General features: G+C 52.1%; 8 protein-coding genes across 10 annotated transcripts; all 8 read right to left on the bottom strand.

Moving 5' to 3' along the window:
* Positions 1-1,256: 1,256 nt before the first annotated feature.
* Positions 1,257-3,366, bottom strand: ABB37_03529 (transmembrane/endomembrane-like protein; the record flags this gene model as incomplete). Its single annotated transcript, XM_015800900.1, has 1 exon — positions 1,257-3,366. The coding sequence occupies exon 1, from the start codon at positions 3,129-3,131 to the stop codon at positions 1,257-1,259; it is 1,875 nt and encodes a 624-aa protein (XP_015660907.1). The 5' UTR covers positions 3,132-3,366.
* A 473-nt stretch (positions 3,367-3,839) lies between these two features.
* ABB37_03528 (putative 60S ribosomal protein L21) lies at positions 3,840-4,522 on the bottom strand. Of its 2 annotated transcripts, none has more exons than XM_015800898.1 (1): positions 3,840-4,522. In XM_015800898.1, exon 1 carries the CDS (start codon positions 4,449-4,451, stop codon positions 3,972-3,974), a length of 480 nt encoding a protein of 159 aa, XP_015660905.1. In that variant the 5' UTR covers positions 4,452-4,522; the 3' UTR covers positions 3,840-3,971. The 2 variants fall into 2 exon arrangements, with proteins under 2 accessions (XP_015660905.1, XP_015660906.1); XM_015800899.1 differs by having other exon boundaries at positions 3,840-4,500.
* A 1,613-nt stretch (positions 4,523-6,135) lies between these two features.
* Positions 6,136-6,783, bottom strand: ABB37_03527 (hypothetical protein; the record flags this gene model as incomplete). Its single annotated transcript, XM_015800897.1, has 1 exon — positions 6,136-6,783. The coding sequence occupies exon 1, from the start codon at positions 6,625-6,627 to the stop codon at positions 6,136-6,138; it is 492 nt and encodes a 163-aa protein (XP_015660904.1). The 5' UTR covers positions 6,628-6,783.
* A 1,848-nt stretch (positions 6,784-8,631) lies between these two features.
* On the bottom strand, positions 8,632-9,293 carry ABB37_03526 (hypothetical protein; the record flags this gene model as incomplete). The annotated part of the gene is made up of 1 exon (XM_015800896.1): positions 8,632-9,293. The coding sequence occupies exon 1, from the start codon at positions 9,145-9,147 to the stop codon at positions 8,632-8,634; it is 516 nt and encodes a 171-aa protein (XP_015660903.1). The 5' UTR covers positions 9,148-9,293.
* Positions 9,294-11,026: 1,733 nt separating this feature from the next.
* Positions 11,027-12,508, bottom strand: ABB37_03525 (hypothetical protein; the record flags this gene model as incomplete). The annotated part of the gene is made up of 1 exon (XM_015800895.1): positions 11,027-12,508. The coding sequence occupies one exon, from the start codon at positions 12,506-12,508 to the stop codon at positions 11,027-11,029; it is 1,482 nt and encodes a 493-aa protein (XP_015660902.1).
* An 822-nt stretch (positions 12,509-13,330) lies between these two features.
* ABB37_03524 (hypothetical protein) lies at positions 13,331-15,052 on the bottom strand (the record flags this gene model as incomplete). The annotated part of the gene is made up of 1 exon (XM_015800894.1): positions 13,331-15,052. One exon carries the CDS (start codon positions 15,050-15,052, stop codon positions 13,331-13,333), a length of 1,722 nt encoding a protein of 573 aa, XP_015660901.1.
* Positions 15,053-15,693: 641 nt separating this feature from the next.
* ABB37_03523 (putative mitochondrial hypothetical protein) lies at positions 15,694-16,206 on the bottom strand (the record flags this gene model as incomplete). The annotated part of the gene is made up of 1 exon (XM_015800893.1): positions 15,694-16,206. One exon carries the CDS (start codon positions 16,204-16,206, stop codon positions 15,694-15,696), a length of 513 nt encoding a protein of 170 aa, XP_015660900.1.
* Positions 16,207-18,361: 2,155 nt separating this feature from the next.
* ABB37_03522 (adenosine kinase-like protein) lies at positions 18,362-19,861 on the bottom strand (the record flags this gene model as incomplete). 2 transcript variants are annotated; one of them, XM_015800891.1, is made up of 1 exon in its annotated part: positions 18,362-19,861. In XM_015800891.1, the coding sequence occupies exon 1, from the start codon at positions 19,490-19,492 to the stop codon at positions 18,362-18,364; it is 1,131 nt and encodes a 376-aa protein (XP_015660898.1). In that variant the 5' UTR covers positions 19,493-19,861. The 2 variants fall into 2 exon arrangements, with proteins under 2 accessions (XP_015660898.1, XP_015660899.1); XM_015800892.1 differs by having other exon boundaries at positions 18,362-19,843.
* Between the last annotated feature and the right edge of the window lie 401 nt (positions 19,862-20,262).

Raw genomic sequence — 20,262 nt, 5'->3', positions numbered from 1 at the left:
TTTCAGATTTTCCTTTGCTGTTGCAACGCCAATCTTACCACAACACCACCGACAAAGCGCGTTCACACGAGCCACTGCCGGTATGCACGCACCGCACTGCTTTAAAGAAACTATCTCAACTCTGGCTTTCCTTCTGCATTCCCTGTTGTGTCTTCTTGTCTGCTTATTTTGTCACAAATCGGTATCCATTTTGCATTTACTAGTTTTTTTTTTTTCGTATATATGTAAGTAAATAGATAAGAGAGGTTACGAAGACAGAACGTATTCACCAACAAGAGGCACCTCCGCCTAATTTCGGCCACCGGGACTCAAGATGCCCCACTGTTGCACGTTTCTCATAAATATATATTTCTCTTATTGTGTGTGTGTGTGTGTACCGGACCCCTCGTGTGGTCCACTACAGAGCACAAACACACACGCACAAGCGCATGCGCAGAGTAAAGATGACACCATTTTAAAGTAAGCCCATTGAAAAGGAAATTTGCTTTTGCGCTCCATGTTCTCTCCCTTCCTCTTTCTTTTTTTCTCCAAGAAACGTCGCCGCCAAGAAAAAATACTCTACACCGACAAGTAAATGACCGATAGCACTCGAGTGGAAATGACCTTCAGCGTCCCCAAACCGAGTTCATGCGAAAGCGCAACTACGGACAAGGAAAGAAGGACGGAGTTTGCGACTTGCCACAACATAGCGCAAAAACCTGCTTTCATACACACGTGTGTGTGTGTGCGTGCGCGTCCTTCGGTGAAGCAAAACCCGGAAAAGAGATAGAAACAAAAAAGTCTTTCACTAGTGATTAATGAGGTGGAGGAAAGCACACACACACACACGTACATACACATAACTAAAGAAATGTCAATGACAGAAGGAGTTAAAGCGAAAAAAGGGCTGTGTGGGCTTGTGCAGCCAAGTGCAAAAGAAGCCCCCAAAACAGAAATCCTTTTGTTTCTCCGAAATACATCATCTGCACAAGACGCCAACATGAGTCGTTCAAACAGTATATGTGACAAGCGGACAGGAGGTGTGAATGCACGCTTTTTCTATGTTCAATGCTTTTTCCTTTCCTTTCACACAGCGAAGTATTCTCGTGAAAAATCCTTAAGAAGCCAAAATGAAGAGCAGCACAGGTCACGCTTCAAAAAACAAAAAAGACATGAGAGCAAGACACCTACACACACACACACACACGCCTCCCTCTTTCACAAAACGAAACAGCAGCCTGTGCAGCAGCACGAAGGGAGAGGGCTTCGCGACGACCTCAGTCAGCTTTAATCGCGTCATACATTCGCTGCACCAGCCAGAGAGAGCCGAGGAAGCTGATGGCGCCTAACGCAAGTCCGAACATCACAGACACGCCGAACATGTACGCCAGGAAAAGAATCACCGAGGCAACAAGACGGATCTGGAGGGAGTGCTTTAGGAAAAAGATGCTGTAGAAAAACACGTACACGCCCGTCGCTGCCAACGAGCCAAAGCTGCGCCACCACCAGCGGTAGTCCTCGCCGCGCAGCGTAATGTAGGTGACCACGATGCCAACCTCCACGCAGAGCACCACCACGGTGCACAGGAAAAAAGCCAGCATGCCGTACATGGACATCTGCTCCTCGCGCCAGAAGGCGTTCAGCACGTAGGACAGCTCGACGCAGCAGGCCACAAACGGGACAAGGCTGCCGACGATGACGACGAAAAGCGTACGGCTGCCCGCCTCCGCCGGAATGAGGCGCGGGATGCTGCTGACCTTCGCCGTGACGGCGATCGTGTTCAGGCTGTAGCCAATAAAGACGCCGGCGGCGCCGAAAGGGATGGACACGAGCACCCACACCAGTGCCACCGACACGATGGTGCCGAGCGGAATTGCCGCGGTGGAGTGCATGAACCAGTGCATGAAATTGAGCGTCAAAACACCGGCGCTGAGGGTGAGAGGGAAGGCCGCCACGCACAGCATCGCCGTCTTCCACGAGTCCATGCCAAACAGCTTCAGCAGACGCGACGTCACGAAGCCGGCGACGATGTGCATAAGGAGAAAAACAATGATGGTCGTCGTCAGGAAGTGGCCGCGTATCGTAGGGTTGACGCCGCCAGTCGCACACAGCAGCACTGTCACGAATACCGTGACCGCGATCTGACAGCCGGCGCCGACAAAGGTGGAGAGCACGACCGCGTACGGCGGGGGACGAAAGACGTCGCCGCGCACGAGCTTCCAGCCCGACTCCTCGCGCAGCTCGATTTCGTTGAGCTCCTCGTCAAGGTAGACAGCGAGGTCTTTGCGCACCGTCCGCAGCATCACAAAGGCCACCACAACGCCTGCCAGCACCGTCAGCAGCACGCCATACATGGCCGCGATCTTGTGCCCGCGCTTCTGCACCGCTTCTTCGACGCTGTGCAGGATCACGTACGAACTGCTGTTCTCCTCCCACGTGACGCTGTAGGTGTAGGGAACCGAAACATCTTGACTGCTGGCGACAGTTGGGAGCGTCATCGCATTCTTTGCCACGTCCCCGAGTTCCGACGTACTGCAGATACCAACGCTCGCGTAGCTCCGCGGCGTCACATGGAACCCGGTAATCACGTAGCTTTGATCCACATCATAGGTGTAGCGAATCGTGAAGTCGAGATGGTTGTAGATGTGATTCTCCGTCTTCTTGGCATCAAGATTCACTGTCCGAGTACCCAACGAGTATCCCTTACGGTAGAAAACAGAGCCGCCCTCTTCCGTAAAGGTCGATACCAACGGGTTACCATCGAGGAACATGCGTACGTCGTATTTGTTGTAGATCATGTAGTTGGCTCGCCGCACATCATTCTTTGTAAAACGTGCCGAGCACAATCGTTTGCACTTCTCATCGGTGCCCACCGTGAACTCAAAAAGCGTCGGCACGAGTCGGTTGCCAGTGAGAATTCCGCCAATGTCCTCCTTGCCATGCTGCTTCAATTGATCCGTCGTAGGCGTGCACACGGGAATCATGTAGTAATTGAATGGCATCAGCGTGCGTCGGCTGCGGTACGCGTTTGCCGACGGCGAGATGAGGCTACCCTCCGCGTGGCTGCCAAGGATGGATGAGGCGGCAGAAGTGCCAACAGCCACGTACAACAGCGCGATCAGCGCGAATGCGAGAGTGGCGCGTGTGCTCATTTTTAGGGCCGACCTCTTCTTTGAATTTCTCCTAACAAAAAAATTAAAAAAATAAGTTCGAAGGTGTCCACTAGTTCGGCCCGCGTGCACAGCAGGTTTATGGAAGAACTTTCCTCGACTAAGAAAGCGCAGAGGAGAGACGTTAGAAATTTGCCCAAAGTACAAAACACGAACAACAGGAAAGAGAGAGAGAGAACGGGAAGCGCCGCTAAGGTTCTCGGTGGTGGTATATTCTGCCGTGTGCACGACGGCGGAACCGTTTTGAAGAAGTACACAGAAAAGAGGATGAAAGTCCAGGAAATAGCGCATGAAGAAAGGGAAATGCAATTGCTCAGAGAGGCGGCATCGAATGGAGTCGAGAAACGGACGTCATAGCCCGCGTGCAGGAGAACAGAAGGATGAGTTTCCTTGAAGCGGTTTCCTATTTTGGCGAGAAGAGAACACGCTGTTTCCCGCCACGTGTCCTTGAATGTGCAAACGAGCTTGCGCCCAACGCAGTCTTTCGCCGTGCTTTGCGTGTTCGGTAAATCCAACCCGCTGCGAAATCGGCAGTGTTTCTCACACAAAGCCGTACGATCTGGTGCATCCGAAGGAGCACACACGGCGTCTAAGCAGGTGCTGCGGGATCGAGCTGCCTCTCAATGAAAACAGCAGATCCAACGCAAAGCCTCTTCTTTCAGTAACGCAACCTTTTCTTTTTTTTTAGAGATTCAGAAATGAGAAAACCAGAAAAGAAACCGAAGTCATTCACCTTTTCTGCACCGACAAAAAGTGTTCCACGCTTTCATCGAGAGAGCACCGCGGCAGGAGTGCGGCAGGCCAGAGACGCGGTACACGCTCTTAGTACGGCAGCATCGCCTCGTAGTCCGCCACGCGGCGGGCCAGCACCTCCACGCTCTTCGGGCGCACGAAGCCGCCCACGCGGGAGCTCTTCTTCAGCGGCGGCAGGGCCGTGCCGGCCTTCTTGGCAGCGAGGTGGGCCTGGAACTGGTGCTCCTTCGCCTTGAACGCCTCCTGGCAACGCGACTTGCGGACGTGCTCGAAGCGGACGCAGATGCGCTTGCGCAGGGTGCGCGTGCGGACCGGCTTGTTGATGATCACGCCGACACCGCGGGGCGTGACGTTCCACACGATGCCCGTGCGGCCGTGGTAGTACTTGTGCGGCATGCCCTCCCGCACCGCGGAGTCCGCCACGACGTCGACGAAGTCGCCCACCTTCACGGTCGACAGGATCGTCGACACCGGCGGCACACCGTGCTTGCGGAACTTCTTCGCGAAGAGGTGGCGGGTGCCGGACTTGTAGCCGTACGAGTGGACCATTGTCTAAGTTATTCTGAGGTAGAAGAACAAAAACCGTGGGAACGTCTCTGTGTGATGTACAGACGGTAACTAAAGATGAAATAATAGCAATTATTATTGTTGTTGTTGATATTATAATACAGGAATCGTGATCGCAATACGAGGGAAACGGCAGGTAATGAGCGTTGTCGAAGGTGGAGATATGGAAGGCGCATTCACGCGCACCGACATCAACACGCAAAGAAACACAGACGACAAAGGAGGAGAAAACAGAGGAGATGAGAGTGTCAAAAACCCACTACAAATAAGAAAACAAGAGGAGAGAATAGCGGAACCCGCCTGCCAGTTGGTTGGCAGAAAACGCATACTGTCAAATGACTTTGTCACAGCAAACAGTCGATGCAGGCGATAGAGCCTTTAGGCGGCCTCAGCAAGTCGGCATTGTTACCCCAAAATATTCATAGGAGTGCGGAGCGTCATGATCTCGTGGAAAGTAGCTTTGTATCGAATAATGCTGAAATGTCTTTAATTGAAAGAAAAACTTAATAAAATCAAAAATAAAAGCTACAATATATATTTAATGCTAGGCTTTGCTTTAAGGGACGTCAAACAACTTGCAGCGTACCTCAAAGTTAAAAAAAGAAAAGGAAACGAATTCGACTTGTGAAAACGCAAAACAAAAAAAGATGTACTTGCTGCTCCGTTGATCTCATGGAGTCACCAGGGGCCAATCTTCATGTCGACACACACACACCACCGCCTATACCGTTGACAGCACGATGTGAAAGAATCAAGAAGAGACACGAGCACATACTTTTTATTCTTTGCTGAGCTCACAAAGTCTACAGCCGAGCCTTTTTGGCCTTTGACGAATTTCTGTGTTCAACTTCACTTATTTTCATTTACGACATTCTTTGTCAGTAGGAGAAAAAAAAACTTAAATAGGGGAGCATAGTCTGATTGAACAGTAAACCGTAGAGGAAGATTGCTAGTAGATCGAAACACCTTACAAACGGGAACCCAAAAGTTGGGAGGAAAGGAAACCGACACCCGCTGAGGCAGCAGCTCTGTTTGAAGGGCACTTCGAGTCCTACTCATGACGGGAACGAGTAAGCAGCGACGTTGGGGTGCTTTCACTAAGCGCATCAACTCTACGAACTTCCAAGCACGGCAAAGAAGAACACCTCAGGAGCACTGAACTCACACCGTCGATTGCCTAGCATTCACCAACTCTACTCTTTTCCCTTTCATCACTTTCGCGGTTTTACGGGAAGCCACTCGCTTCGGACTGGGTGAAGAAATCACCAAATGCGTCGTGTAAGGGGGGAAGGAGGAGAGGAGCATTCCTTAGGAAGCAAAACAGAAGGACACAGCAGCAAATGAGAATCCGTGCAACTTGTGCTTGCTGGAAACACTTTTTGGATTCCGTCAGTTGCGTCGCTGCAGCCCTGCGCTGTCTTGCTATTGTTCACTTTTATTACCTGTTACGCGTGGGGACACACACTTGCGTCGTGAGCATCCCACACATTAGAAAAAGAAAACCAATCTATATAAATACGCGCAACAACAGGAAAAAGCACCAAGCATAATTTCGAGAACTTTAAAAGAGAGAGAGAGCGCGAGAAACGAAAAAAAAACTTAGGTTTCAAAACACTTCCGCGGGACTTCAGTCCCGGCGGCGGCGTCCGTCAGGCAGGGAGACGTGTTAGTGACCCTCGCGCTTCTCAATCGAGGAGGACACCTCCACCTGCACGCGCTTCGCGTTTGCAGCAGCGCTCGGCACCGCAGCATCGCGGGGCGACAGCGGCTCCATCGAATGGTAGTGTTGCGTCCCCTGTTCTGCGAACTCCAGCTCCTCACCGGCGGCAGCGCGCTCCTCGTCGCGGCGGGCCATCTCCTCCGCACGGCGCGCCTTCTCTTTCTTCGACGTCTGGTTCAGCAGCTCCGCGCGCCAGTCGAACTCGATCTTCGACAGCAAAATCTCACCGCGGCGCATCTTCGGGATCAGCTTCGTGAGCACGTAGACGAGTGGAATTGCAATCGCCACACCCAGAATCAGAACAATCGTCACGATGTTCTCGTTCAGATTCACCGGCACGGGCGCCTTCGTGGTCGCGGGGGCTGCGACTACGCTCTGCACACCGGCGATAGCCAGGGCGAGCACGGCGACCGCAGAAGACGTGCGCACGGAGGACATGATGAGATTTGTGGTGAGAGAGTAACGGGTGTTGCTGAGGGATGAGAGACGGTGACAGGTGATTCTTTACCTTGTAAATAAACGCAGAGTGAAGGGGGTGCGAGGCTTAAAAACGGCAGAAGAGATTAGCGGGGTGCGTTGGGTGAGAAGAGAGCTGTTAGCGGTACAGCAGTTCGACACGCGGCAGATACAGGAAGACAGAAGAAACAAGGGAGGAAATGGATGAAGAGGAAGAAGACGACGGCAGTGTAAGGGGGAGAAAAAGGTAATGCACATAATTTCCGTACGCTTCTGCTGAAAGTGTTTTGGAATTTCACTGTGTAATCAAGGCCGTTTTTCTTGGAGAGGTTCTTGTTGACATTGAGCAGCGTAACGGTAGATGACGTATTTTCCCCTTCTCGGTGGTCTGACTTGGAAGTTTAGCATATCTCGCAAAGTCCCTGTCAACATCATTGTCGTTGATTGCACTTGGGCGGGCTCCTCTCCATTAGCGTTGGTGACGAATTCGCATATATACCTAAAGAAAAAAAAAGGATGCGAATGACGCATTGTGGTTTCGAAACGAGCGTGGTGGTTTAAAGAGGAGAAAAAGTTATCTGCGACCGGCTCAAAGAAGCAAAGAAAAAAAAAAGGAATAAGAAGAAACGCAAGCGGCATGCAAACTGCATACGCCCGGCCGACACCAATTTGACCAACGGCAGAGAATTTTTCGTTTGCAACAGCAACAACCAACAAAAACGGCACGAGACGTTGCTGTTCATACATACTCATTGTTTTTTCTTTGAATGGTCGGTTTGACATCTGTGCCTACGCAACTCACACAAAACGGCAATGACATCAATTCGAAAACAAAAGGAAACCTTCGGCTAAATCCTGTTTGTTGATGACAAGCGAAACCTTAGAGCAGATGTGTGAGTTTCCTTTTAGAATTATTCTAGCAGCTTTAATTGAAAGAAAGAGAGCGACTGGATTATTCAAAAAGACGTAAAAGAAAAGAGCTTAAGCATTTTTTTTTTGTGAGCAAACCAAAGGAAAAAAAAACAGCGGAGAAACATGCATTACGGAGTGAGAGAACGGTGGAAAAAAAAATTGGTAGTAAATCTCGAACGACATGCACGCTCAAAAAAAGGCTCGCGCGGTGCACAACGCATCATTCTGAGAACTCAACAGCGACAAAAGCCAAATTTTTGTTAATGTGAAAACACTGAACGTTGAGTCGAAAGGCTGCCTCTTCAACAACAACAACAACAGAAAAAGTGTTTCCCGCTGAGCGGGCAAAGAAGTCTTCTTTTACGATGGATGCTTTCCTTGCTGCATTAGTGTAAGACGGCAGCCGGGAGGAAACTGCTGTCTTGCTCGCTCCATTTTTTTTTCTCTTCCCGCCCTGCGTACAGCTTCATCCAGCCACACTTCCGTTGGTTGTGTGTGCGTGAAAGCACCTTTTTGCAAGTCCAATGTTCTCAGCATCTACTCAAGAAAGTACACACCAGAAGAAAAAAAAAATGTCAACTAGTGGCGTCCCCCCCCTCCCTTTCGTGAGCGACGTTTCCCAAAAATGAGAAGAAAGAGAAAGGAAGTGTCTCCTTTGACGGTTAAGCTGCGGCGAAGTCATTAACGAATTCCCCGCAGGAGTTGACAAACGCAACCGCAGAAGAAAAGGTTCGGTGAATCGTAAACGAAGCAGCTTCTCTCTTTGTCACCAAAGACTGCCTTCTTTGTGTCTGCGCTTGCATGTGCATCTGCACCTCCTGATTCGGCATAAACAGCTTCTTTTTTTTTTTAAGCTTCGTCTTTTGTTTATTTGGTTAGGCCTTTGTTTTTGTTTTCGCCTTACAATTAGAGTATTTACAATGATCACTATCAGCGTCCCAGCAGGTAAAAAAAAAATGACGTGCGCGTTACCACTTCTTACTCCTTGAAATTTTACTTCTCCAAAAGAAAAGAAGAATGAAGTGCCTTTAAAAGGCAAAAGAAAACACCGAAAGTGACGCTTTACGATAAATCTTATTCGCGGTGCTCGCGGGGGAACGTAACATGCGCATCCTCCTCTTCACGGGTGTTGCGAGAGCTGTATATCTCCTCTGCCGCCTTGTCCGCCTCATCCGCCTTGTCCGCCCCGCGTATCTGCACGCGTGGCTGGGTTTCCGACGAGGTACGCATGCCGCTCTCGTCCACTTCACCGTAACGCCTGACCGCCATCTCCTCCGCACGGCGCGCCTTCTCCTTCTTCGACGTCTGGTTCAGCAGCTCCGCGCGCCAGTCGAACTCGATCTTCGACAGCGAAATCTCACCGCGGCGCATCTTCGGGATCAGCTTCGTGAGCACGTAGACGAGCGTCACCCCAGTCGTCACACCCAGAATCAGCACGGTCGTCACGATGTTCTGGCCCAGATTCACCGGCACGGGCGTCTTCGTGGTCGTCGTCGTCGTCGACGCGGCTGACTCCCCCTGAGCAACGGCAAAAATGGCTGGCCCGCACGCCACCACCGCAGTCACCAGAGTGTACTTCTGCATGGACATGAGAACCGTTTTTTATCGATGACGAGAGAAGGAAAAGTAGATACAATGCAGAAGAGCAAGCGAAGTTTTAAAAAAGAATGAAGAAGAGCTCAGGGAGAGAAAAGACGCGGATAACAACGAAGAGAAGGTTGTGTAATTTTCATACTGCACAAGTTGCCGTTTATTTTAGGTGCGGTGACAAAACGTGAGCAACGAAGCACGACGTGTAGAAACCGAGAAGGAAAGAGGAAAGAGGGAAAGGGTGCGTGAAAATACGTACGAAGTTAAAGATGTAAACGTCAATTGAATCATACTGGCTGTCTCCTAGATTTTCTTGGGAGAGAGCGCTTCAACCAGTCACACTACCAAAAAAAAGAGAACGAGTGCAAGAAGGGAAGGTGTGTGGTGCCTCACCACCCAACAACCGGAGTGGGCATCGTGTCCCCTGCAGTTTTCCTCTTTTGCTTTAAGAAGCAGTCCAACAGTTTTTCTTTTTCCTTCCCATAAACGTTTGTACTACGACATGTATCACGATATTATGGTGGCGTAAAAAAAAAATAACAGGCTTTCCAAGTTCACGCTGCCAGGGGGAGGAGAAATAAAGGCAAAACGGTAGGACTGCAGGCCACGGCCACAAAAACGTTCCTGCACGCTTCTTCACAAATGCGCCTCGCCTATGGATTTTCAAACTGCGTTAGTTCGATCGCGTGAGAGGTTCGAGGCATAGCAGCCGCAAAAGACTAAAAAAAAAAGAAGTGAAACAAGTGTTGTGTTGCTGGCCCTCCGGCGTGAACGACCTGAGACGGCACACGACAGACAGGTAAAGCACGATTCCTCTTGCGCCTTCATCCTCAAACGGTAGATGCAGCGAGACAGAACACAAAGGGAAAAAAGAAAGAGCGAGGAATACGGCGCTTGCTGATATCGAAACAGTGCAGTGTACGGTTTCCTTTAAAAGAAAAAAAACCTGTCAACTAAAGAATATCATGTTTTTCCTTTGAGTGCGCAACGCTGCAAACCATCGCCAACTCTTGCGCCGGTCCAAATAAACCAACCTGCTTGAGAGAATAAATCATTCAAGTAAATCCCTAGTGAGCATGGAGTAGGCGGAGAAAACGGATAAAGACGAGTACCCTTTCAATGTACGAGTGTTCTGACACTCCTAACTTCATACACCACAAAACCCCTTTTAAATGCCTTTGGAATACAACCAGCTCAATGTGACAAACTACTTTTCCGACTCTTCTCCGCTATTGGATTTACTGCTTGGCGTTGAAAGAAGCGACGGGCATGTGACGCCTATTATCGAAATAAAAAATGTTTGATAAGTTAAAAGAATGAAAACGAGAGCTCGGTACCGCACAAAACAAAAATTCAGCGATTGACTCATAAGGCGAGAAAAAGGGGAAAAAAAACGGGTCCCGCGTACACCTCGCTCTCCGCTGGGGTCGGGTGGGTGGGTCGCAAACTACGCGTGTGGGATATTAACTGGATGCCTTACAACTCCACGTCATCAGCTACAGCTTGCAATACGACGTATTCGCAACATAAGAGGACGAGGAGAAAACTAAGAATAGCACAACAGCACAGCGACTCTTTCCGTGCGACCGAAAACTATTCTCCAGAAGCTAATTGTTTTATGTATGTAAAATATAATAACGCCTCACTGTTTCCACAAGACGACCTTTCGCCTCTTGTGGCGTACTCCCAGGCGAAGCTACGCTGTTGCAAAAAGTATTTACGTTCTCCCAAGTGTTCACTGCATCATCCTCATCTCTCTTCTGGACGCCATCGCGAGGGGCTAACGGAATTCCCCTGTGTCACTCCAACAACAAGCGGATACCAGCAGGTGCGCTGTCAACGAAAATGCGACGCATGATGCGTACGTCCCCGCCCACAACTAGGCGGGAACGTGCAGCTCCGTCTCGACAACGATCGACGACGTGGGTCGTATGCTCAGCAAGGACCTCCACCACCCCACCTTCGTGAAATTGTGGCACGCCAGCGTTGTCTGCCCGCTGCGGGCCATGCGCACCAGTAGGACAGCCACGGCAAGCACCATCACGGAAAAAATGAGGATCGTGGCCACCACGCCAGGGGAAGTGCGACACGGCGCCTCAGAGGAGTCAGCGAAAAAGTCGGCGACGCAGTTCTGAATGGATGTGTAGTTGCTCTCCAGCATCGAGCACACCACCACGTAGCGGCAGTGGGCATCGCACGCCTCCCCTGGAAAGACTTCAGGACGCGTCTCACCGCCGCAGTACATTTGTAGGTAGTTTTTCCACGCTTCGTCGTCGGTGGCCAGTTTCTTGACGGCCGAGCGAAGCTGCGGCAGTGAGGCAAGGTCAGCGGAAATCTTCAAGGCCGCCTTCGCCGACGTACCCGCGTGAAACACACCGTCCCGAGTCGAATAGCGGATCCGAACGTCCTGTAGAAACCAGTCTTTCTCGCGGAAGTCGGCCAGCAGATAGGAGGGATTGTTGCTGAAGATGGGCGAGATGGCAGGGAGGATGATGCTGAGCACGCCGTTTGCAGGAAACACCTGCAACGCGAACCTGTGCGTGTGTCCGAAGAGCTGAAGCGCCACAACGTCCTTGTACGCGTAGATAATAGCATCGTATGCGCTCAGGTACTCCGGTTTCCAGTACAAGTCATCCGGCGGTGTCTTGAACCCTCCTTTCAGCACTTTGTAGGTGTCCAGACCAGGAGGGACGTGGCCAAGAATGACAGCACGCTTTCCGCTATCGCGCACCTTCTGCAGCTCTGATTTGAGAAAGGCAAATTGGCTGCACGGGTCGGCGACAGCATCCGATAGGTAGGGGCGCAAGCGGAAAGCCCACAGCAGTGTGTGCAGCACAATCACGTGCAGCGTCGCCTTCTCATACGTGTAATACCCGCATTTCTCCATCACGCCCGCCTCCGTCGCCGTCAGCAATCCAGCGGTCTCCATTGCCTGCACACGGGCGGTCAGTTCCTGCACCGACGCTGCGCTCTCCCACTCGAAGTAGTAGTCCGGCACCACGTCATTGTTGCCAAGCGAGGCGCTGAAAGCCACCGTGCCATGAGACCCATCCACCGTCACATTGCGGAAGCGCTCTGACAAGTCCGTGAAGAGGGCAGCAGGGGCCAGACCGCTGTTGTGATAATCATGGCGCTGCCAGTCACCGCCGTAGAAGATAAAGCTCGTCCCCTGCCTCGACACATCGTCCAGTGCCCGCTGTATGAGCTGCGGAGACGTGTCGCACCCGGCCACACCCCACACCGAGCTGTTGGACGTCACGCACTGCGAAAACGCCTTTGTGGTGCCGTATTGGGGGTCGTAGTGGATGTCAGAGAGTAGCGTCACGCGCACCGATGCCGTGACCACGGCTGCGCTGATCATCACGAGGAGGGCTGCAGAGTGGAGAGCGCGCCTCCACATTGCTGATTATTTAAAAAAAAAAAAGGAGAGTTGGAGAACAGGAACAACCTGTGCCAAAAAAAAGGGGGTTACAAGATCAGATACCTGCGGTGCTTCGCTCAACGATGAAGATGCAGCTGGAGGACGAAAATGAGGGAAAAAAAAAACTTCACGGATGCTTTGGGGGTGCGGAGAAACGCTTATAAATGTGAACACTATTGTGTACGATTTCAGATAAATTATTGACGGCGGTGAGTGAATCGGTAAGAATTATCAGTGAACCTCCTCAGAGCTTGAAATTAGTCATCGTCAAAGGCGTAGCCTTCTTTTTGTTTTCCTTTTCCGGCACAGCTTTGCCACAGAAAAGAGCGAGCTGCCATTTAACGTGGAACCGTACAACTCAACGCTTCAGCGTTGATCAGGCATTCATTGCCCCCCAATGTTCAAGATGGTAATGCTCCTTTTTGTTTTGTATTTATCTGTCTTCTTTTCTTTGTGCGCGCACTCAGCTCGGTCGTGTTGCGTGTGTGCCGGACCCAAAAGCGCATGAAGCCACCGATGACGGGAGTTCAAAGGAGTGGACAAGAAGGATAACAAGGGGGGGGGTGCGTTGATCCACGGCGTGTACGGAAGGACACAACGGCAAAAAAAGGAAAAGGAGTGAAACCAAAAAGGAGGGCTTCGTCGCTCGTATAAAAACTCAAAACAGAAAAGGTCGACGGCTTTTTCCTCGTTTTTCCTAAGAAATGCGGTGTGTTTGGTGAAGGAGTAACGCCACCGCCCCTTTCTTCCCAATCATCCGCCTCACTCTTCTTCATTTCGGGGGAGCCGTTTCAATGTAGCAGCGAGCACCTGCTCAACGGACATGGACATCCGCAGCTGCTCCAGCCGCGGCCACACCTCTCGCTGCGCGTCCATCTCGAGAGCCGCCATGTTCTCCACATTGGACGTACACCACAGACGGAAGTACGACCAGAGGCCGGCGATGGGGTAAATCTGCACGTTCTCACTCTCGTCCTGCTGCAGCATCGCACGCATGGACGTGTGCGAGGGGCCGGCGACGGTGTCGTAGCCCAGCAAGGCGATTACCCGCAAGACCAAATGGGCAACGCCAAGACAGCACAGCGCGCAGCTGTACCGCAGCCACGCCCACATGCACAGCCGTTGCCGCGAGAAGGGACTGCTAGAACTGTGAAGGTACAGCTGCCGCCACAAGTACCCGCGCAGCGACACATCCGACACAATGCTAAAGCGAACGGAGAAGAGACCGCGCATTCGTTGCACTGGATCGCGGGCGCCATCGCCGGTGAGCTTGCCGCACGGATTGGGGTAGCTCTGGCGCACCACGGGAGGGTCGTACATCACGATCGAGCCCGTCTGTCGCGTGCGGGCGAGGAGGCCGCGCGGGGCCACCGCGTCCGCCTTCTCCGGCGAAGAGGTGGACGACGGCGGAGACGTGACGACGGCGCACATCGCGCACCGCACGGCGGAGCGGATGACCACGTCGGGGGCGGTGAGGTAGTTCAGCAACTGGTGGTCCACCATGTAGTGCCCACACGCCTGCAGCAGCGGCGAGGGGGCGGAGGTGTAGAGAATGTTCAGCACCCGGCCGGTCTGCGCGTACGCCTCGGCAAACGTGACGTCGCCGACGGTACGCTGCAGAAAGTCGGTGAGAGCGGCGGGGTCGACCACCTCGCCGGAGTGCAGCAGGCGGCACCGCCGCTTCCGGCATGACAACGGCGCACTGCCGCTGCCGCCACCGCCAATCAGCGCGCTCGCGTCGTCCTTATACGATCGGCTAAAAAGTGCTGGCAAGTCCGTGCTGCAGCACACTAACGTGGCCACGAGGGCACCGCTGCCGCTGCCGTAGATGACGGGTGGCAGTAGACCGGCTTTGTAGAGCGTCTTCGCGACGCCGAGGTGGGCGCTGGCGGCGAGAACGCCACCTTGCAGCAGCAGAGCCGTGGAGCCGTACACGTGGTGCATCTCCGACAGCACCTCGCGCGTGCGGGGCAGCAGGCGCTGGTCGATCCGGGCCGCCTCGCCGGCGCGCCCCAGCAGGAAGCACACGAGTGAGGTGTAAGAGTGGATGACCGTCTTGGTCCCGGTGCGGTAGGCGTAGAGGCGGTGATGACTGATCCCGCAGAGAGAGCGGTGGACGCGTTTGTGCAGGCCCTCCAGCAGCGTCTCCGTGTTGCCGGTGCTGCGCAGCTCCAGCAGCTCCTCGATCGTGCGCATGACACCTTCGAACGAAAAGTACGCCGACCGCTCATTGGTGCGCCACTGCTGAAAGCCATCTAGGTCGTCGAGGGTGGAGGCGATCGGGAGCCATTCCTCGTACGACTTGGCGCAGCTGGCTTGATGAAGCAGGGCATCGTACTGAGGGGCGTCCGTGGGAATCTCCAGTACACCGGTGACCACCTCCCATAAAAACAAACCGAAGGTGTAGAGAACGTAGAGCAGGTAGTGCGACCGCTCGTACAGGGAGATGCACCTCACCCACAGAACGTGAATGGTGGACTCCATCGGTGGGCGCAGAAAAGCATAAACAGCCTTTCTGCAGATAAACGATATCAAAGGAAGGAAAAAAACGTTGAAACCAAAAACTGTATAGCTGAGGGGTGTATAGAGCAGTGTAGAAGAAAAAAAAGGAAGAGCAGTGCTAGGTTGTCGAAGCTGGAGAAGCAAAAGCAAAACAGCAAATGATGTGTATGATGGACGTCCCTGTAGCGTACAGGTTGGAGAAAGGAAATGGAGAAGAATGGGGAGAAGAACAAGAAGATCGTTTGGATGCCAGGCATGGGGCAGTAAAGCGACGTACCTCCTACTCAACGTGACGGGTTAACACCGCAACACCCGCTTGACGTCTGTGCGACTCCGGAAAACTGGCCGTCACGGCGGCCCGCTCTCACATCCATATTTTCTTTCAATATATACTTTGTTGCTGCCCTTCGATACCCGGTACTCTTTTCCCCTTGTTTTTATTATACTTATGCATGTGTGTGTAGACAAAAGGATGCGATACGTACGCGACCACCATTTGACCATCATGAGACCTCAGAGCAGTCGTGGCACCCAGGGGAAAGCGGAAAGGGGGGGGAGGGAAACGGTAAGACGCCTTCGCGCTATCCTTTTACAAGACGTGAGGGCGTGGCGAACGCGCAGCTCTAGCGTATTGTCGATGGCGGCTCCGGCGTTGTGTCGAGGGGGTTTTGCCGCCCCGCCACGTCGGCCTCGCCGGTGTTATCTTCAAAGTAATACTCGCGCTTCTCCAACCCGCCCATCACGCCCAAATTCGCGCTGCCTTCCTCGATGACGCCGACGTTTGGGTTCACCAGGTGGTCATACGAAGAGTCGAGGTAAGCGGCATACGGCACCCCGCTCTCCGGCATCGAGCCCTGCGTTTTATTGAAGGGACGTGGGTAGGGGATGTTGTAGTGCAGCGCCATCTCGTACCGCATCTCCACCTCACGCACCTTGCGCTCGATGCGCTCCACGCTGCGAATGTCACGGTTCTGGTGGAACAGCCGGCGCGTTTCTTCCAGCACGTATATCGCGTCCTCGTCTGAGTCCCAGGGAGCGGCAAAGGCGGCGCGGAGACACTTGCGGTACCACGAGAGGACTTGTGAACGGAACGGGTTCTCCGCCACGCTACGAATCTCCCCAAACGACCGCGCCATTATTTTTCGGTATATGTCAGCAGCAGCTAAACGAGCTGCGATCAATAGGAGGAAAAGAGAAGCTCAACGAGCAGCAGAGAAAGTGCATGCGATGCGAATTCGCTCGCTTCACAACGTGAATACGGTTTATCCCAGTGGCACGAGCAACGACCCAAAGAAGTACGTTTGATGTGTAGCAGTTGGCTCTGCGCTGAACACCAAATGCACGACACTCTCAGTGCAAGGTCAAAAACCACCAGCACCAATACAGAACAGCAACAACAACAACACCTACCCCCCCCCCCCAAAAAAAAAAGGAAACGAAGAGGAAGAGGAAGAGGAAGAGGAAGAGGAAGAGTGGAAGATCTGTAAAAATGAGCTCATGGAATCCGTGTCTTTTTTCCTATTGAGTTGGGAGAAAGTACGAAAAAAAAACGCAAAAACCGTGCGTTGAGGTACAGCATAAAAAGGAAAGCATTCAGGCCCTCACTTGCCGCTTTAGGTTTTTCCTTTTTCTTTTAAACAGCCTTTTGCGACTCGACGAAGCCAGCGGTGGTCATTGCAACCGGCGTCCCGGGCACCACAGTCGCTGCCTTGGAAGTTCAGCCATCAAAGTCAAATGCGCGCGATGCCAGCCGCATCACAATTGTATTTGGTCATGAGCAGCGGCGCAGTTGGAAAACGTGAAGCCCTCATAGCTCTGCCAGGTTGTTGTTATTGGTTTATATTAATCACTTCATCAACAGATTAGCAACGAAAAGTCTATATACAACGGAATACTAGTTTAAAAGAAAAAATACGTTTTCAAAAAAAAAAACCGTTCAGCTGACTTTCTAAAAAAAAAGCGAAAGAAACGGAGAGTAAGTTCCACCTTGTTTGACCTCGAACGTACATCAGCGCACTGAATAATGCAGCCTTGTGTGCACGACATAGGTACCTTGAACACAAATTTTTTCCTACATTTTGTCTTTTTTCTCTGCTTCCTTGTTGACACTACTTTAGCTGTGCTATTTGACTAGAATATCATTTAGCAATTACGCCCGTTCGGCAGAAGCCTCTTCCGTAGCTATCGTGTGTCGCGGCGAATACTTACATCCATACATACGCTCGTGTTCCAACAAACACAGAAACACAGTGTGCTGCTGCGGTGTATTGAACACATTTGAAGGGGGGGTTTTGCTACGCCTATCAACGATGTGACTGAAGCAGCTGGCGGAGAGACGATGATGGCCACCGTGTTTTTGTCGTCACCTAACAAACTCACCACTTTTCCCCTTCTTTTCAATTATTTCCCTTTTCGCCACAGACGCAGAAGAGATAAAGCGCACCTGCTGGACACGAAAAGAAAAGAAAAAAGTTTCAACGTTAAAAGGATAGTCCACGTAAAAAAATATATATATATATACATATATATTAGTCCTAAGTGAAAACAAGAAAGCCACATGAACGAAGCAAGCTTAACAAAAATAATAATAGTAACAAAGAAGAGCACGCCCGACGTACAGAAGCATACAATGAAAAAAAATAGTACTTTTTAGATCCACCCAAAGCGAAGAAACAAGCATGCGCGATAAAAGACACGAGTGTGTGTGTTAGAGCCTGCGCGCATGAGGGTTGTAGAAAGAGAAAACAAAAAAAAATCACCGCACTAGCAAGTTGCCTTTGGCGTCCATCAGAAGAAAAAAGAACCGGTAACACGCACAAGTAAGAAATGGAGAGGAGAAAAAAAAACTCGTGACGACGCGAGTCGGTCAAACCTTTTGATGCAAGCTTTTGTGCTTGTTGCGGACTCATCAATGCTTTACGGAAGCTACCTTATCACCCGATACGCATGCATACACCCGTCTGAAGATGCCTGATTTCACACCGCTGCTTCAGAGGGAAATAACTCATGAACTCGGGAACTCTATGGAAGAAAGTGTGAAAGCAAAAAGAGAACACTGGAGCACACCGTACACAAGGATTACGCTTGATTCACAGCATCGCCTAGCAGTACACTGAAGATTATTAAACGAAACAACGACACGCGTCGGAGTTAGACAGAAGAAAAACGAAGAAAATGAGGTGAAAGACATTCGCCGGTTTTGCCTTCTTGCGTTGCTGAACGAGCGCGAGCAACACACAGTTTGAATGAAAACGAAACGGCAGAACAAAGGAAAGAAGAAGATAGAAGCACCTATTCCGTTTTTACCCCGAACAGCGGAGGCGGGACGCCGCTCACGACGGCGCCGTTGTGTCGAATGCAGTTCTGTGCCGAGGAGTGGCCAACCACCACGCTGGCAGACTCGTCACCGTTCGCGACGTACTGCGCCAGGAATCCCGCCACAAAAGCGTCGCCGGCGCCGTTCACGTCGACCATCTCCTCCGGCAGCATCGGCGGAACTGGGTAGGAGCGGACCCGATCGCCGCAGGCCACGTAGGTGTCGTGGGGACCGCACGTCGCCACCACCAGCCGTGGGCGGTTCGGCATGACGGAGGGAAGCATCGAAATGCGGGCCAGGCAGCGGACCAGCGCCCTCTGTCGGCAGGAGTTCGCGTGCATTTTGGGCTCCAACGCGGCCAGATCAAAGTCCTGCGGCCAGCGCACCGAGGCGTACGTCAGCAAGTCCTCGTCGCTACCGAAGAGGATGTCGATGTGTGGCATCAACAGTTGGATTCGGCTGGCGAACGTCATGCTAAGGTAAGGCGCATTCAGGTTGAAGCAGAAGAGTTTGTCGTGCAGGTGGGCGTGGGTCGCGACGGAGACGAGGTTGTCGGGGCTGGACGCGGTGTTCAAAAAGAAGCCCTCCGAGTAGTAGACGCACGCGTCTTCGATAGCGGCCTGCACCTCGTCTGTCTGCATGTGCTTCAGCGACACCTCAACAGCGGCACCGAGGTAGGCCAGCAATGCGCGGTCTTTGTTCACCACCAGCCCGGCGCACGTGCCGGTGGGCTTCGCGTCGCACTCCTCAAAAAGCTGCTGCACGCCAGCCGAAACAAGCGCATCCTTCAAAATTTCGGCAAAGCGGTCTTTTCCGAGGGCACCGACGTAGGAGACACGCGCCGCCGGCGTCATCCAGGCAAAGGCGCGCGCGGTGTTCATGGCAGCCCCACCTGGGACAAAGCCGACCTTCCCCTCAAAGTCGTCAAGCAGCTTCGTGAAGAGGCACAGCTGCTCGGGCGAGGCAAGGGAGACGCTGCCGGGCTCGACGTTGTGCTCCCTCAGGAAAGCCTCGTCTACAGTGGCCATCATATCCAGCAGGGGGTGGCCGAAGCACAGCAGCGACGGTGGCTTCGTGGCGGTTTCGCTAGGCATGTCCTTCGTCATTACGAAACACTGAGTAGTGTGCTGGCGAAAGAGCAAAGGTGGCTTAAAAGAAAGAAGTGGATAGAGACGGCACCGCGTTTCGGGAAAGGCTGTCGCCCGTATTATTCTTGGCGATGAGCGTTATTATATTTTAAGGGGGGAAGTCCTTTTTGCTGTGTTTTAGACACGAGAGGAGACTTTTAACGGGGAAGCGAAGAAGTCGAGTGGTCGTCCTTTATGGCGTTATGTAAAGTTCTCTGATTAGCAGACCTTGTTAATGACTCAACTTTAAAGAAGCGGGTGCGTACTTTGCGTTCAAGAAGATGCAAATTCAATCGTACTATGGAGTGAATGACAGCACAAAAAGGCGCTACATTCGGGAAGAAATCTATGAAAAGCACAGCGATGAGAGAGAGAGGAGCACTCAGAGTTCTGAAAGATCGTGTGCACGTGTGAAGGAAGAAAAAGAGAGCCGGCTGCGCTTTGTCACTCAGGAAGGAGACACATTTGTGGCTGCCAAGACCGACGGAGCTCGCAAAGTGCGTAGGCAGCGGCAGGTCATGCGCCGGCAAAGCGCATGCTAAGTCACTAAGATGCAACGGAGAACGAGTGGTTGTGGTAATTGCGGTTGGTCGTGTTCATTCTACGTTTTAGCGACGGAAACGCAGCAGCGTCACAACACACAAAAGCGGAGACGCAAACGCAAAAGAGAAAAAACGCGGTGAGGCATTTGAAAAGGGTGGCTCAAATGTGGGAGGAGCAAAAGCAGAAACTACGAGACGAACACAAGA

This window comes from Leptomonas pyrrhocoris (genome assembly GCF_001293395.1).
Source record: "Leptomonas pyrrhocoris isolate H10 chromosome Unknown, whole genome shotgun sequence".
NCBI classification, from domain to species: Eukaryota; Euglenozoa; class Kinetoplastea; order Trypanosomatida; family Trypanosomatidae; genus Leptomonas; species Leptomonas pyrrhocoris.
The sequence above is the reverse complement of the archived record's forward strand: the minus strand, read 5'-3'. Positions and strand labels throughout refer to the sequence as shown.